This window comes from Dromiciops gliroides, chromosome 5 (genome assembly GCF_019393635.1).
Source record: "Dromiciops gliroides isolate mDroGli1 chromosome 5, mDroGli1.pri, whole genome shotgun sequence".
In the NCBI taxonomy this organism is placed as follows: Eukaryota; Metazoa; Chordata; class Mammalia; order Microbiotheria; family Microbiotheriidae; genus Dromiciops; species Dromiciops gliroides.
The window spans coordinates 222,362,598-222,374,769 of NC_057865.1; the positions used below are offsets into that span (position 1 = coordinate 222,362,598).

A 12,172-nucleotide genomic window follows, 5' to 3' on the forward strand; every position below is an offset into this window, starting at 1 on the left:
TAAGATATCATCATCAAAGTAGGGTGATGTCTAATGCTGTTGTTTAGTCCTCAGCCCTATTATGTTTAGAATCACAGAAATCTAGAGCAATAAGGAAACTTCTATGCCATCAAATCAGTAGTCTTTTCTAAATTTCAGTTAATTGAAAGCTAGAAGAACTTGGGTGCAGAGAGATGGGCTAAATCTAACAAAAGAAACGTAATAGGAATAAAAAAAGAAACTCTATAAGATGGGGCTATGTATGGAACAACAGCCTTGGCTAATAGAAACCCATGTGAAAAAGATGCATGAGTTATTTGCATCATATGGCCATCAAAAACACAAATCTGATCTCACAGGTTCCATTTATAGGTAGGTAACCAAGGTAGCAGGTATGGTGCAAAGAGCACTGGAATGGACACCTGGGTACCTGGATTTGGATACCAACTTTGCAATTTTTTTGTGTGTGTGTGGGGGCAATGGGGGTTAAGTGACTTGCCCAGGGTCACACAGCTAGTAAGTGTTAAGTGTCTGAGGCCGGATTTGAACTCAGGTACTCCTGAATCCAGGGCTGCTGCTTTATCTACTGCACCACCTAGCTGCCCCTGCACCACCTAGCTGCCCCCCAACTTTGCAATTTTTGGCAAATCACTTAATGGAGAAAGCAGTTGATCTCCATAGAGGTGGAATAGGGATAATATTCATATTAAATGCCTATTGGATGACATAAGTGATAAAAAGCATCCTATAAAATTGGAAGTTTATCATTCTAGTGGTATGGCAGGTAAAAGATGAAATGACTAAGGAAAACAAAGGTTCAAGTCCTATCAATTTATTAAGCATTACATGTCAATTGCCCCCAAAACTGGGACCAGACCTCCTGAAGCTTAGGTCTGGACCCAGAACACAGAGACAAACTTTCATATATTAAAAATAATCAAATAGGGGCAGCTAGATGGCACAGTGGATAGAGCACCAGCCCTGGAGTCAGGAGGACCTGAGTTCAAATCCTACCTCAGACACTTAACACTTACTGGCTGTGTGACCCTGGGCAAGCGACTTAAACCCAATTGCCTCACAGAAAAAAAAGAGAAAGAAAAAACAATCAAATAAGGCCAATTAATTAAAAGGAAACAATACATTATTAGGTTATCTGATTACTAACTGGATGAAAGATAATAGATTTTCCAAGTTGGAAGGGGGAGAGTGAACAGGTGCAATTCCTTGAAAGAAGAAAAGAAGGCATCCCATTACAAACACCTATAAACAAAGGAACATGGAAATAACTGATTGGTGTGGGTCCAGTTTTCAGATAAGAAATAGAGTTGCTTGAGACGTACAATTGTGAGAAAACTCCTTGCATAGATCTTTGGATCTGAGTTTCTGGTGAGCGTAACCCAGGCCCTTAGATAAGCATTCTTTTTTTTTTTTTTTAAAGTGAGGCAATTGGGGTTAAGTGACTTGCCCAGGGTCACACAGCTAGTAAGTGTTAAGTGTCTGAGGCCGGATTTGAACTCAGGTCCTCCTGACTCCAGGGCTGGTGCTCTATCCACTGGGCCACCTAGCTGCCCCCCTTAGATAAGCATTCTAAACAGCAGGCAGAAGTGGTCCAGTTTCCCAGCCACACAGGGCTAGTTTAAAAACAATGCAATTTTCCCCAATTCTCACAACTGAATAAACTTCTCACAAGACAGAGTTTGGACTAGACCCATAATTGAATAGAAAGGGAACTGAGCTAGCTCAATTCACATAATTAACCACTTGCTTCCCAATTCTCGTTTCCCCCCTTTTGATTTATGAGGGGTGGGCAGCTTCCCCTTAGATCACTCATCTATAAGCCAAATTTATAAGGTTTTTTAAATATTCATAATCAGAATGACATAAGTTACAGATCAAGCTACTTAGAGGGCTCACAGTGTTTGAGAAGGGAGATTTACACATCACCAAGGTAACCAAGAAAACAAATTTAAATATAAACACCATGAAACAAAAGGCCAAAGCAATACAATTAATGTACATCAAAGTCTCCTTGTATCCTAGTAACCCACTCCCAATGTCCATTTATTTAATAAGCACATTTTGTGTCCCAGATATCTCATGTAGTCATCTGGTCCTGGATATTGTTGTTTGTCCTTTGTTCTTGAAGGAGACCAATGAATGACATTAGGAAGGTGAAATCTTGACTTGCAAATGAATTGGATTTAAGTGAGGTAGAGCTGTGCAGAGCCATCAGCCTCACTCTCTCCTCCAAGAGTCATTGGAGTCCAGTAGTAACACATAGGTCAAGACCAATGGTGACGACCTGGGCTGTTCCTGGATATCTTCTCTTGTACATTTTGGAATAGTCTTCGTTCTCAGGGCAACTCTGGAGAGGGCTCTGCTTCTCTGGCTCCAAATCCTGTAGAGGTTCTCCAATCCTGAAACTTCAGCATTTATTTATTTTTTAAATTTTTATTTATTTGTTTATTTTTTGCGGGGCAATGGGGGTTAAGTGACTTGCCCAGGGTCACACAGCCAGTGTCAAGTGTCTGAGGCCGAATTTGAACTCAGGAACTCCTGAATCCAGGGCCGGTGCTTTATCCACTGTGCCACCTAGCCGCCCCCGAAACTTCAGCATTTATAAATTAAAACTAACCACATTTTGGTGTTTCTGATATATAGCAAATACTTCATGGTCAACTCATTCAACTAAGCCACCGTGGTCAGACCACATCAAGAGGTACATTGCTAAAGGAGTGCGTGATCTGCAAGAGGACAGGACTTGGAACCACATGCCATGGTTTTCTGGAGAAGGAGCAAGGGAAACTAAGCTTAGGAAGGGTGGAGAGGGGAGGGCCTATAGTCCTCTAGAGAGTTGGAGTGACCATACAGGAAAGAGATCATATTTGCTTTATCACCTAAATTGAAAACAAGTACCAATATTTAGGAATTAGAGAACAGTAGATGTCAGCTTAACATAAGGAGAGAAGTTTAGTTATTAGAATTGGAATAGGCAACTATATGTAAGTTTGGGGGTGTTTCCCCTCATAGGGAGAAATAAATTATAGAGTGGGAAGGGGGAGGCTTTGAAGAGAAGGCAGGATTTGGACTAGACGGTCTCAGATTCCGAGTTTTCAAGATTTAGAAGGGAAAGGTGGAAAAAATTGATAAGCCACATTAATAAAAATATTTTAAAGAGACAGGCTATGCCAAGAAACAGTAAAGTTTTTTCATTCTGTCTTGGTAACCCAAGCATGTCCCAGACAGCTCCAATCAATTTTTGAGGGGGGCCTACTTTTTCCTCACATCACTTAACCCTGCAATAGGTTGATTGAAGGCAATTAATAAATGTTGCTTTGTAGGTCTTAGAATAGATTAGTTTTCAGTCCCTTTACCTTCTCTGCTTCAGCCAGGCCTTAGAATAAGCCACCCAATCAGATATTGCACTTAAATATAAAATGGTATCTTGAAGATTGGGGGTAGTAAGAATGCTTGTCAAGAGAGGTTGATTTGATGGCAGCATACAGGATGCAGAACTTATTGTTTTTTGTTTGTTTTTTTGGTGGGGCAATGAGAGTTAAGTGACTTGCCCAGGGTCACACAGTTAGTAAGTGTTAATTGTCTGAGGCTGGATTTGAACTCTGGTCCTCCTGAATCCAGGGCTGGTGCTTTATCCACTGTGCCACCTAGGTGCCCTCCAGAACTTATTGTTGATAATAAGGCATATAGGAACATTTATTAAGTGTTAAAAAGCAGTTTAAGATGCCAACAGTGACAATTTTTAAAAGTTAACCATTTAAAACTTGACAATTCAAAGTTAAAAAGGCCATGTTAAAAAACAAACATTTAAAGCCTTCTTTATGCTGGTTCTTCACCTGGCAGCTTTCCCCTGTAGGAATAGAGAAATGCAAATGTCAAGCGGATGTTTCTCAATTGACCAATAAACATTTATTACAACCTACTATGAGCCAGGCACTGTGCTGAGCACTGAACTTCTCACCAAGAACACAGCCTCATGTATACCAAAAAGGAAATTCTTCTTGAAGATTTTGATTAGGCATTCTGTCATTTTGACTAAGCCCGGCCTGACCCATTCATTAACATCTAAAACTGCTCAGACCAAGACTTGATCTTTAAAACAAGAGTGGTAGAGTTTAAGGACATTTTTAAAAAGCTTGTTATCTTTTGTTTTTATAATCACATTCACTTCTTAGTCCAACTATTGTTTTTCCTCTCCCTTTACAGAAAAAAAAAAGTCAAATGGGGAACTTTTCCCAAAGCCAACCTATTGGGACTTTGGTCTAACCAATCTTATAACTTAACAAAGAGAATAGGAATAAAATTTCTGTGTGTTTCTATCTGAAATATCTACTACAACCTTCTTTCAGGTGCGATGGAATTGAGCCTCATTAGCCACCTTTGTTTGACCCTGGAATAGAAAGATGACTTTCAGAATACCAATTCTATACAAACTTCCATTTAGAAATTTGGCTCAAATAGGCATCTCTTGAGATCAGTATGAATCTTTGAGAATTAAGTGACGTTTCCACGCTGTTATTGCTGTTTTGGGGTTGAAGACAAACCTTTTAGAGATTAGTGGTCCTGATTTTTCAGCTCTCTCATCTTTATCACTGTAAATTTTTTTTTTCAGGGCAATGAGGGTTAAGTGACTTGCCCAGGGTCACACAGCTAGTGTCAAATGTCTGAGGCCGGATTTGAACTCAGATCCTCTTGAATCCAGGGCCGGTGCTTTATCCACTGCGCCACCTAGCTGCCCCAAATAAATTATTTTTAAAAACTAGAAACCGAAAAGTTAAATTTCAATAAGATTTATTATTTAGGTTAAGATTTATTGGGGCAGAGGGAAGGGAGAACAAATGGAAGTGACAGCCTTTGGATCTTGTGTTTAAATACTTGTAGACGAAGCCTATATGCTAAGTGCTATATACTATATCCCTTTTAGACAAAACCTATATGCTATATCCCACCCTAGAGAGGGAGCCAAATTGATCTCACTGTTCTTAGGCCACTATTTTCTGTAGCTCTTTAAAGGGAAAGGAGCCCAACACTGGATCCAACTCAAAATGCTTTCTTGAGATATTATATACCCTTACCTCATGGGAACGGACCATTGTGGGGTAAGTTTCTGAAGAAGAAATTTCACATCGGACAGAACTGAATCTAGAAAAGAATACATCTAGGATTTGGGAGTCTTTTCTCCCAAGTATAACTTGGGAGAGTTTCAGAGAAGTGTCTTGTGTCTAGTGATAAAGTCCCCTTCCTGCCTTTTACTATTTTCATCGTAAGATCCTAGATTTAGGGTTAGGAAGGGCTTTAGAGGTCCTCTGGTCCAGTATCCATTTTCCAGATGAGGAAACTAAAAGCTTGTAGGCAGGCATTATTTGAAAAGTTCTATAGACAAATGTTAGATTCATATGGCAGTTACAATGCAGTTAACCTATAGAGGCAGGATTTTCACTTGCAAATTTACTTCCTAGCTCTGGTTGAAAGATTTGGTAGGGGCAGCTGGATGGCGCAGTGGTTAGAGCACTGGCTCTGGAGTTAGGAAGACCTGAGTTCAAGTCCGGCCTTGGACACTTGACACTTACTAGCTGTGTGACCCTGGGCAAGTCACTTAACCCCCATTGCCTGCAAAAAAAAAAAAAAGAAAAAGAAAGATTTGGTAGGTGAAGCATCTGAAATTGACCAAGGAATGACTCAGCCAGTTCTCTGTCAAAGCCAGTTGAACTTGCCACAGGCATACACCATATAAGTCTGATTCTACTTTGATTTTATTTTAATTCCCATGGGACTTAAACAAGAATAGGCGACCAGAGCCACACCTTGAGACTAATCTCAGCCGGCTTCTCTATGCTTACCTGAGGCCCACTTTGACCTTTGTAATAAATCCGAGTTGGAGCTGCCTCCGTCCTATTCTGATTAAAATCTCAGGGAAGAAATTTCAAAGCATTAGAAGGATCTGAAAGTTAAGACAGACCAGAAACCATTTTATAAGGTTAAATTTCCTGCCTTGGATGACAATATTTAAGTTAGACTTTTTTTTTTTAATCTTAGCATTCAAATCCCTCCTTGAGGGGGAGGTTGTGGTTCCCAGTGCTCAATTTAACTTTGAGCTTTGTGTTAAGGAAAAGAATGCATCTTTCTCTGACCAAGAGGAGGTCATCCATGCTTATGATTGTATGAACTACCATGAAGATATGAACTTACCAGTCTCTTGCCCACCAGTTTTGTCCTGACAGTTGGCCTCATGTTTCTGGAGGTTTTCACATGGGACCACGTGACGAGCATTATATTTGCAGCTAGCCATTTTTTTTGCCTTCTTTGGGTTTTTCTGAAGAAAAGAAAGCCCTGCTGTTAGAGGGGACATTACTGTCCCTTTTCCCATGCCAGCTGCCACTCACCCCTTTACATCACCCAGTCTTCATACTTTATGACTTAAGGAGCTATATTAGAAATACTCACTTTTTTGCACTGTGCCAGGTGGTACTGCATTCGATTTTCTGATATGAAATGGTTTGGGTCATAAGGGCACTGTACTCTGCCATCTGGATCCATGATACCTGGGCAGCAGGAACCATAGAGTAGAAAAACACGGAAGAAAAAAAGCCAACGAATAAGGGCAACAGTCTTGACAATGTCTTTTTCTCAAAATAGAAATGGCTAAGACAGGTTTCCTTCTATTCTGTTTCTAGGAAAGGCTTCAATAGCCTGGAACTGCTGCTTTAAGAGTCCCTAGGGGAAGAAATTCTGCCTCTGAGGCTTAAAGACACATGTTTCTACTCAATAAGTAGGTCTTCCCACAAGTTACACTTGTGTTTAGAGTTTCCTGGGAACCACATTGTGCTCTTAGAGTGAAGTACTGAACAATAGGGCGCCTCCCTTGCCTCTCCTCCAATAAAGAACTCTGGAACTAAACATGACAATTCTTTTTTTGTGTGCGTGAGGCAATTGGGGTTAAGTGACTTGCCCAGGGTCACACAGCTAGTAAATGTCAAGTGTCTGATGTCAGATTTGAACTCAGGTCCTCCTGAATTCAGGGCCGTGCTTTATACACTGCGCGATCTAGCTGCCCCTCAACAAATATTTCTTAAGTGCCTTCTATGTACCAGGAACTGTGCTAAGTTCTGGGGATACAAAAAAAAAAAAAAGAAAAAAAAAGAGTCAAAAGACAGTCCTCTAAGGGGCTTACAATCTAACGGGGAATACAGCCTTGGAACTCCTCCCAGAGATACTTAGTAAAAACCAACAGAACTGCCCCCAAGACATTCAGAAGAGCCGCTTATTCAAACTCACTGCTTGGGTAGACTAGTCTCAAAGTCTGGCCCGTTGGTGGAATGCTAGGCATTTATCAAGAAAAGGGTCCAGAAAGGAGGTAGATTCTTAGAAGAACCAAACCCTCCAAGGTCAACTGCCCCTCTGACCTCTTTTCTCCTACAGCTCTCTGCCTTCAGAAAGGTCTAACTTCACATTACTGATCTGTGTCCTTATGGAACACAGTTGGACAGGAGAGGAAATTGTTACTCAGAGCAGCCACTTGGAGGCTGGAATGCACGTGCTGTCTGGGGAGCCCAAATGTTAGCTGCCACTCTTGCTTCAAGGACTCCCAAGTTACCCAGGCAACAGCTGCAAGCCAGGATTGTTGAAAATACAGATCAAGAAAACCAGGCATGAACAGTGGGAAGGGAGGAGGTCGAGTTTATTCCAGATCGGCTCTCTATCATGCCTGGGGCGCTGGCAGAGGGCATAGAGAGAGGTTGTCAAATGCCCGAAGGCACATCTGCTACCTAAGTGATTAAGTCCAGGGATTTAGGCACAGGTGCCTCTTAGGAGGCACTGTCACAAACCAGTGCCTCTTTTCAAAGCTTCCTTTGCATTTTAATGATCAGATTAGAGCCAGCAACTGTATGCTTCGAATAAAGGTAGTTGGAGCTCTGAAAAACAGAGACAGCCTTAATAAGTATTCTAGAACCCTCTTAAATCTTGCTATCAGTGAGAGGAGCCAGTTACTAACTTAGGAGTTAGTTGTCAGAGCTCAAGATCCTAATTATTTTATAGGAGAAGAAAAGGAGGCCCAGCAAGGGGAGATAACTAGCCCGCAGTCATACATACACACACACACACACACACACACACACACACACACAGATATCTATATATCTATCTATCTATATCTATCTATCTATCTATATATATATAGGTAAGAGCTCGGATTTCAACCTAGGACTCCCTACTACAAATCAAGTTTTTAACTAAAGTACTAGACTCCTTCCAAGATTTTAGATGATTTGAGAATCATAGCAAGGGTGGCTTTTCTTTTTTTAAAATGAAGTTGATAAATGTTAGAAAAAACAACTGTCCGTCCTTTGAACCAGATTTTAGTGATTAAGGAATTGGGAGTGAGTTCTAGACCCTGGATGATTCCCCAATTACACTAAATGGAGGATCTTGGGCATACTTCTTGAAGGCTCCTTAAAGGCAAGTATTCCAGATTTCATAATCCTGTGAACAAAAGCTTTAATATATGGAAAGTGTTTTCCAAGTCTTGAAGTACTATATAAATGCTAGCTCTTATTATTATTATTCTGCCAGCCACATCCACTTCCACTAACTAGTTGAGAGACTCACCTAATTCTTGAAGCAATCCACCTTTTCTTTTTTTTTTTTTTTGGTGAGGCAATTGGGGTTAAGTGACTTGCCCAGGGTCACACAGCTAGTAAGTGTCAAGTGTCTGAGGCCGGATTTGAACTCAGGTCCTCCTGAATCCAAGGCCAGTCCTCTATCCATAGTGCCACCTAGCTGCCCTGTAGTCCACCTTTTCTGTCAAGAATTCAAGGGGAAGGGTCACTCAATGATTAAAAATCCTTCTGCAAGACAGTGGGAGACAGACAGATGAAGGGACAACGAGGAAGTCTAGCTGCCCTTCAGAAGAGTGAAAAATGACTCTGACCTCAATTCTACTTTTACTGCTCCTTCCTGATCACAGAAAATTTCTCCCTTGAGTGATTAGAGGTTTGACTTTACAGCTCTCATAAGAGAGACTTTTCTAGCTGTCTCACTTTTTTAGCTTAGTTTTGTGACACTGCCTCCTTTATCGATCTAATGAAAGACCTCCTTTCTCAGAATCATGTTTTTAAGTGTATGATATACATAGGATTGCAAAGGAAACTAATTACGCTGAAATACAAATAAATAAAAATAAATAAAAGCAAAACAATTAATAGACCCCAGGTTAAGAACCCCTGAAAATTTAAGCTTGCTTCTTTAAGACATTCAGAAGACAAACATCATTAAACTCCCTAATATGCATTTAGCACATTGCACAGGAAACAGGAGTATAAAGACACAGTCCCTGCTCTCAAGACAGTTAACTTCTTTTTTCTTTTTTTTTTTTTTGCAGGCAATGGGGGTTAAGTGACTTGCCCAGGATCACACAGCTAGTAAGTGTCAAGTGTCTGAGGCCGGATTTGAACTCAGGTACTCCTGAATCCAGGGCCGGTGCTTAACCACTGCGCCATCTAGCTGCCCCAAGACAGTTAACTTCTAATTAAGGAGATGAAACACTTGGAGGAAACATGATGAATTACAGGTGAAGTTAGACATAGTACATCTTGTGGAGACAGAGATTGATGAAGAGAGGTATCAAGGAAAGTAGGCTTTTGGAGAAAGCAGGACTACCCTGGGCCTTGGAGATAGGGTGGTTGTGACTTGGATTAGTGAAAAGACTGGTGGTGGAGAAGAGGAGATAAGGCAGGAGGGAGCCAGGACAAACGAAGAGACCATCCAGAATAGAAACAAGGGAGGGGAAGGCAGGGTCAGTCAAGGCCTTGAAAAAGGCTATAGTGAAAGGTATTCCAAAGGCTTCAAGGAAATCCCCACTAACCTTAAACAAAAGATGGTAATCTCATTGCTTTCAATCTACTTCCTAATTTAAGAGCTCTTCTGCCCTCCTTTTATCCTGCCCCCATTAAAGGAGAAAACCAATGATGTAGCTGCAGACCTATACAGGATATTCTCGCTCTAGTCCCTCCCCCCAAGCCTGCTTGAGATAGCAGGTGATTCCAATCTTTCTAAAGGCATGCACTCCACCTGATCCTATGGTTTCCTCACTTCTATAGCCTTCCAAGTAAAGTCACTAAGACCCTTCTCTTCCTCTCCTCCCCATGCCCCTCTCTTCTCCCAACTAAAGAAAGGCTATATCTCTCATGGTGGCCTGATTTTTTCCCATTAGTAATCGATTCCTTTATGTGAGGTATTGCTCTTTCTAGAGTGCTTGCTCTTTTAAAGACCAAATGCTCTTGGGGAGAGAAAACACGTTAAGTCGCTAACAGCCTAGTGTGAATGAGTTTTCCCCAAGAGTGAATTAATCTCCTGAGCCTAGGGAGGGTAAAACTGAAAACAAATTTAGCCTACTTCCTAATTTTACCAAAGCTCCATCCCTTCCCTTTCCTTCCAACACAATAACGACAAACAAACAAAACCCCCAAGGAAACCCAGAGGATGAGATAGAAATTACCTTGTGTAATTAATATCTTTAAAAAATAGTTTAGGAGGGGCGGCTAGGTGGCGCAGTGGATAAAGCACTGGCCTTGGATTCAGGAGTTCCTGAGTTCAAATCCGGCCTCAGACACTTGACACTTACTAGCTGTGTGACCTTGGGCAAGTCACTTAAGCCCCATTGCCCTGCAAAAAAAAAAAATAGTTTAGGAGGCATATTTTTGAAAACAATTGTTTTAGTTCATCACAATTGCTTCTGGGAGAAATTATTATTAATAATCAATTACTGGGGCAGCTAGGTGGCACAGTGGATAGAGCACCGGCCCTGGAGTCAGGAGTACCTGAGTTCAAATCCAGCCTCAGACACTTAACACTTACTAGCTGTGTGAGCCTAGGCAAGTCACTTAACCCCAATTGCCTCACTAAAAAAAACAAACAAATAAATAAATAATCAATTATTAAGATGGGGAAGGGATATCCAGGTTTTTTTCTCTTCCTATTTCCTTATTTAGAGACCAGGTCAAGGCAGTCTCTTAAACACAGGCTTGAGGATGCCGTTCTCCTCAATTGTGGGTGGGACCCCACCCAACTGGGAAAGCTTATTTCTATATTAAATCTAATACAGGTAAATTCCGGCCCATTATTCAACTACATAAGTGGTCTGGGTGGAGAGGAGTCTCTTTGTCCAAGAGAGACTTGATCAGAGTCATATCCCAGCCTCTCATTAGAAAAAGCCCACCTGTCATTATGATATTCATTCTCTCAGTTGTTAACCAGAGTTGATTTCTGGAACAGCCACTCTTCCAAGGGTATTTAAATATTAGATTTTTTTGGGGGGGTGTCTTTGGTTTCTGAGGGTGCCACTGACCTCAATTTATTATTTGCTAGCCATAATTAATAAATTGATTATTAATTATCCAGAGACTAAGTCTCAGATTTTTCATTCATCATACTTGTCAAGTAATATCCTCCCTCTCCATTCCTGCTGTACACATAGTTGCTGTTGTTCAGTCATGTCCAACTCTTCATGATCCCATTTGGGGTTTTCTTGGCAAAGATACTGGAGCTGTTTGCCATTTACTTCTTCAACTCATTTTACAGATGAGGCAACTGAGGCAAAATATCCACTGTGATACCTAGCTGCCCACACACATAGTGCCTTCCCTTAAAAACAACAACACAAAAATCCTCCAAACCCCCAAACAGGCTAATACAGTGGCTGTGATAGACAGCACATGTAACTTCTTTTTGCTTATAATTAACATGTAACTTCTTTTTGCTTATAATTAGTCATTTCTTTCTTTCTTTCTTTCTTTCTTTCTTTCTTTCTTTCTTTCTTTCTTCCTTCCTTTCTTCCTTTCTTCCTTCCTTTCTTCCTTTCTTCCTTCCTTCTTTCTTTCTTTCTTTCTTTCTTTCTTTCTTTCTTTCTTTCTTTCTTTCTTTCTTTCTTTCTTTCTTTCTTTCTTTCTTTCTTTCTTTCTTTCTTTCTCAGGGCAATGAGTGTTAAGTGACTTGCCCAGGGTCACACAGCTAGTAAGTGTCAAGTGTCTGAGGCCGGATTTGAACTCAGGTCCTCCTGAATCCAGGCCTGGTGCTTTATCCACTGCACCACCTAGCTGCCCCCTGAGCTTCTTTCTTGAAGGATGTTTGGGAGTCCAAGAGATGGAGGTGAGCAGGAAAATCGTTCTAAGCCTGGGGA

The 12,172-nt window shown here is 41.0% G+C and overlaps 1 protein-coding gene across 1 annotated transcript in view; it reads right to left on the bottom strand.

Annotated features, from left to right (window-relative positions):
• Window positions 1–6,534, bottom strand: part of GTSF1L (gametocyte specific factor 1 like) — a 28,345-nt gene extending 21,811 nt beyond the window's left edge. Inside the window, exons 1-2 of the mRNA XM_043967652.1 lie at window positions 6,442–6,534; window positions 6,187–6,310 (exon numbers count right to left, since the gene is read on the bottom strand). Of these exons, the coding sequence (XP_043823587.1) occupies window positions 6,187–6,310; window positions 6,442–6,534 (217 nt within the window). The remainder of the gene's footprint in view (window positions 1–6,186; window positions 6,311–6,441) is intronic.
• Window positions 6,535–12,172: the final 5,638 nt, after the last annotated feature.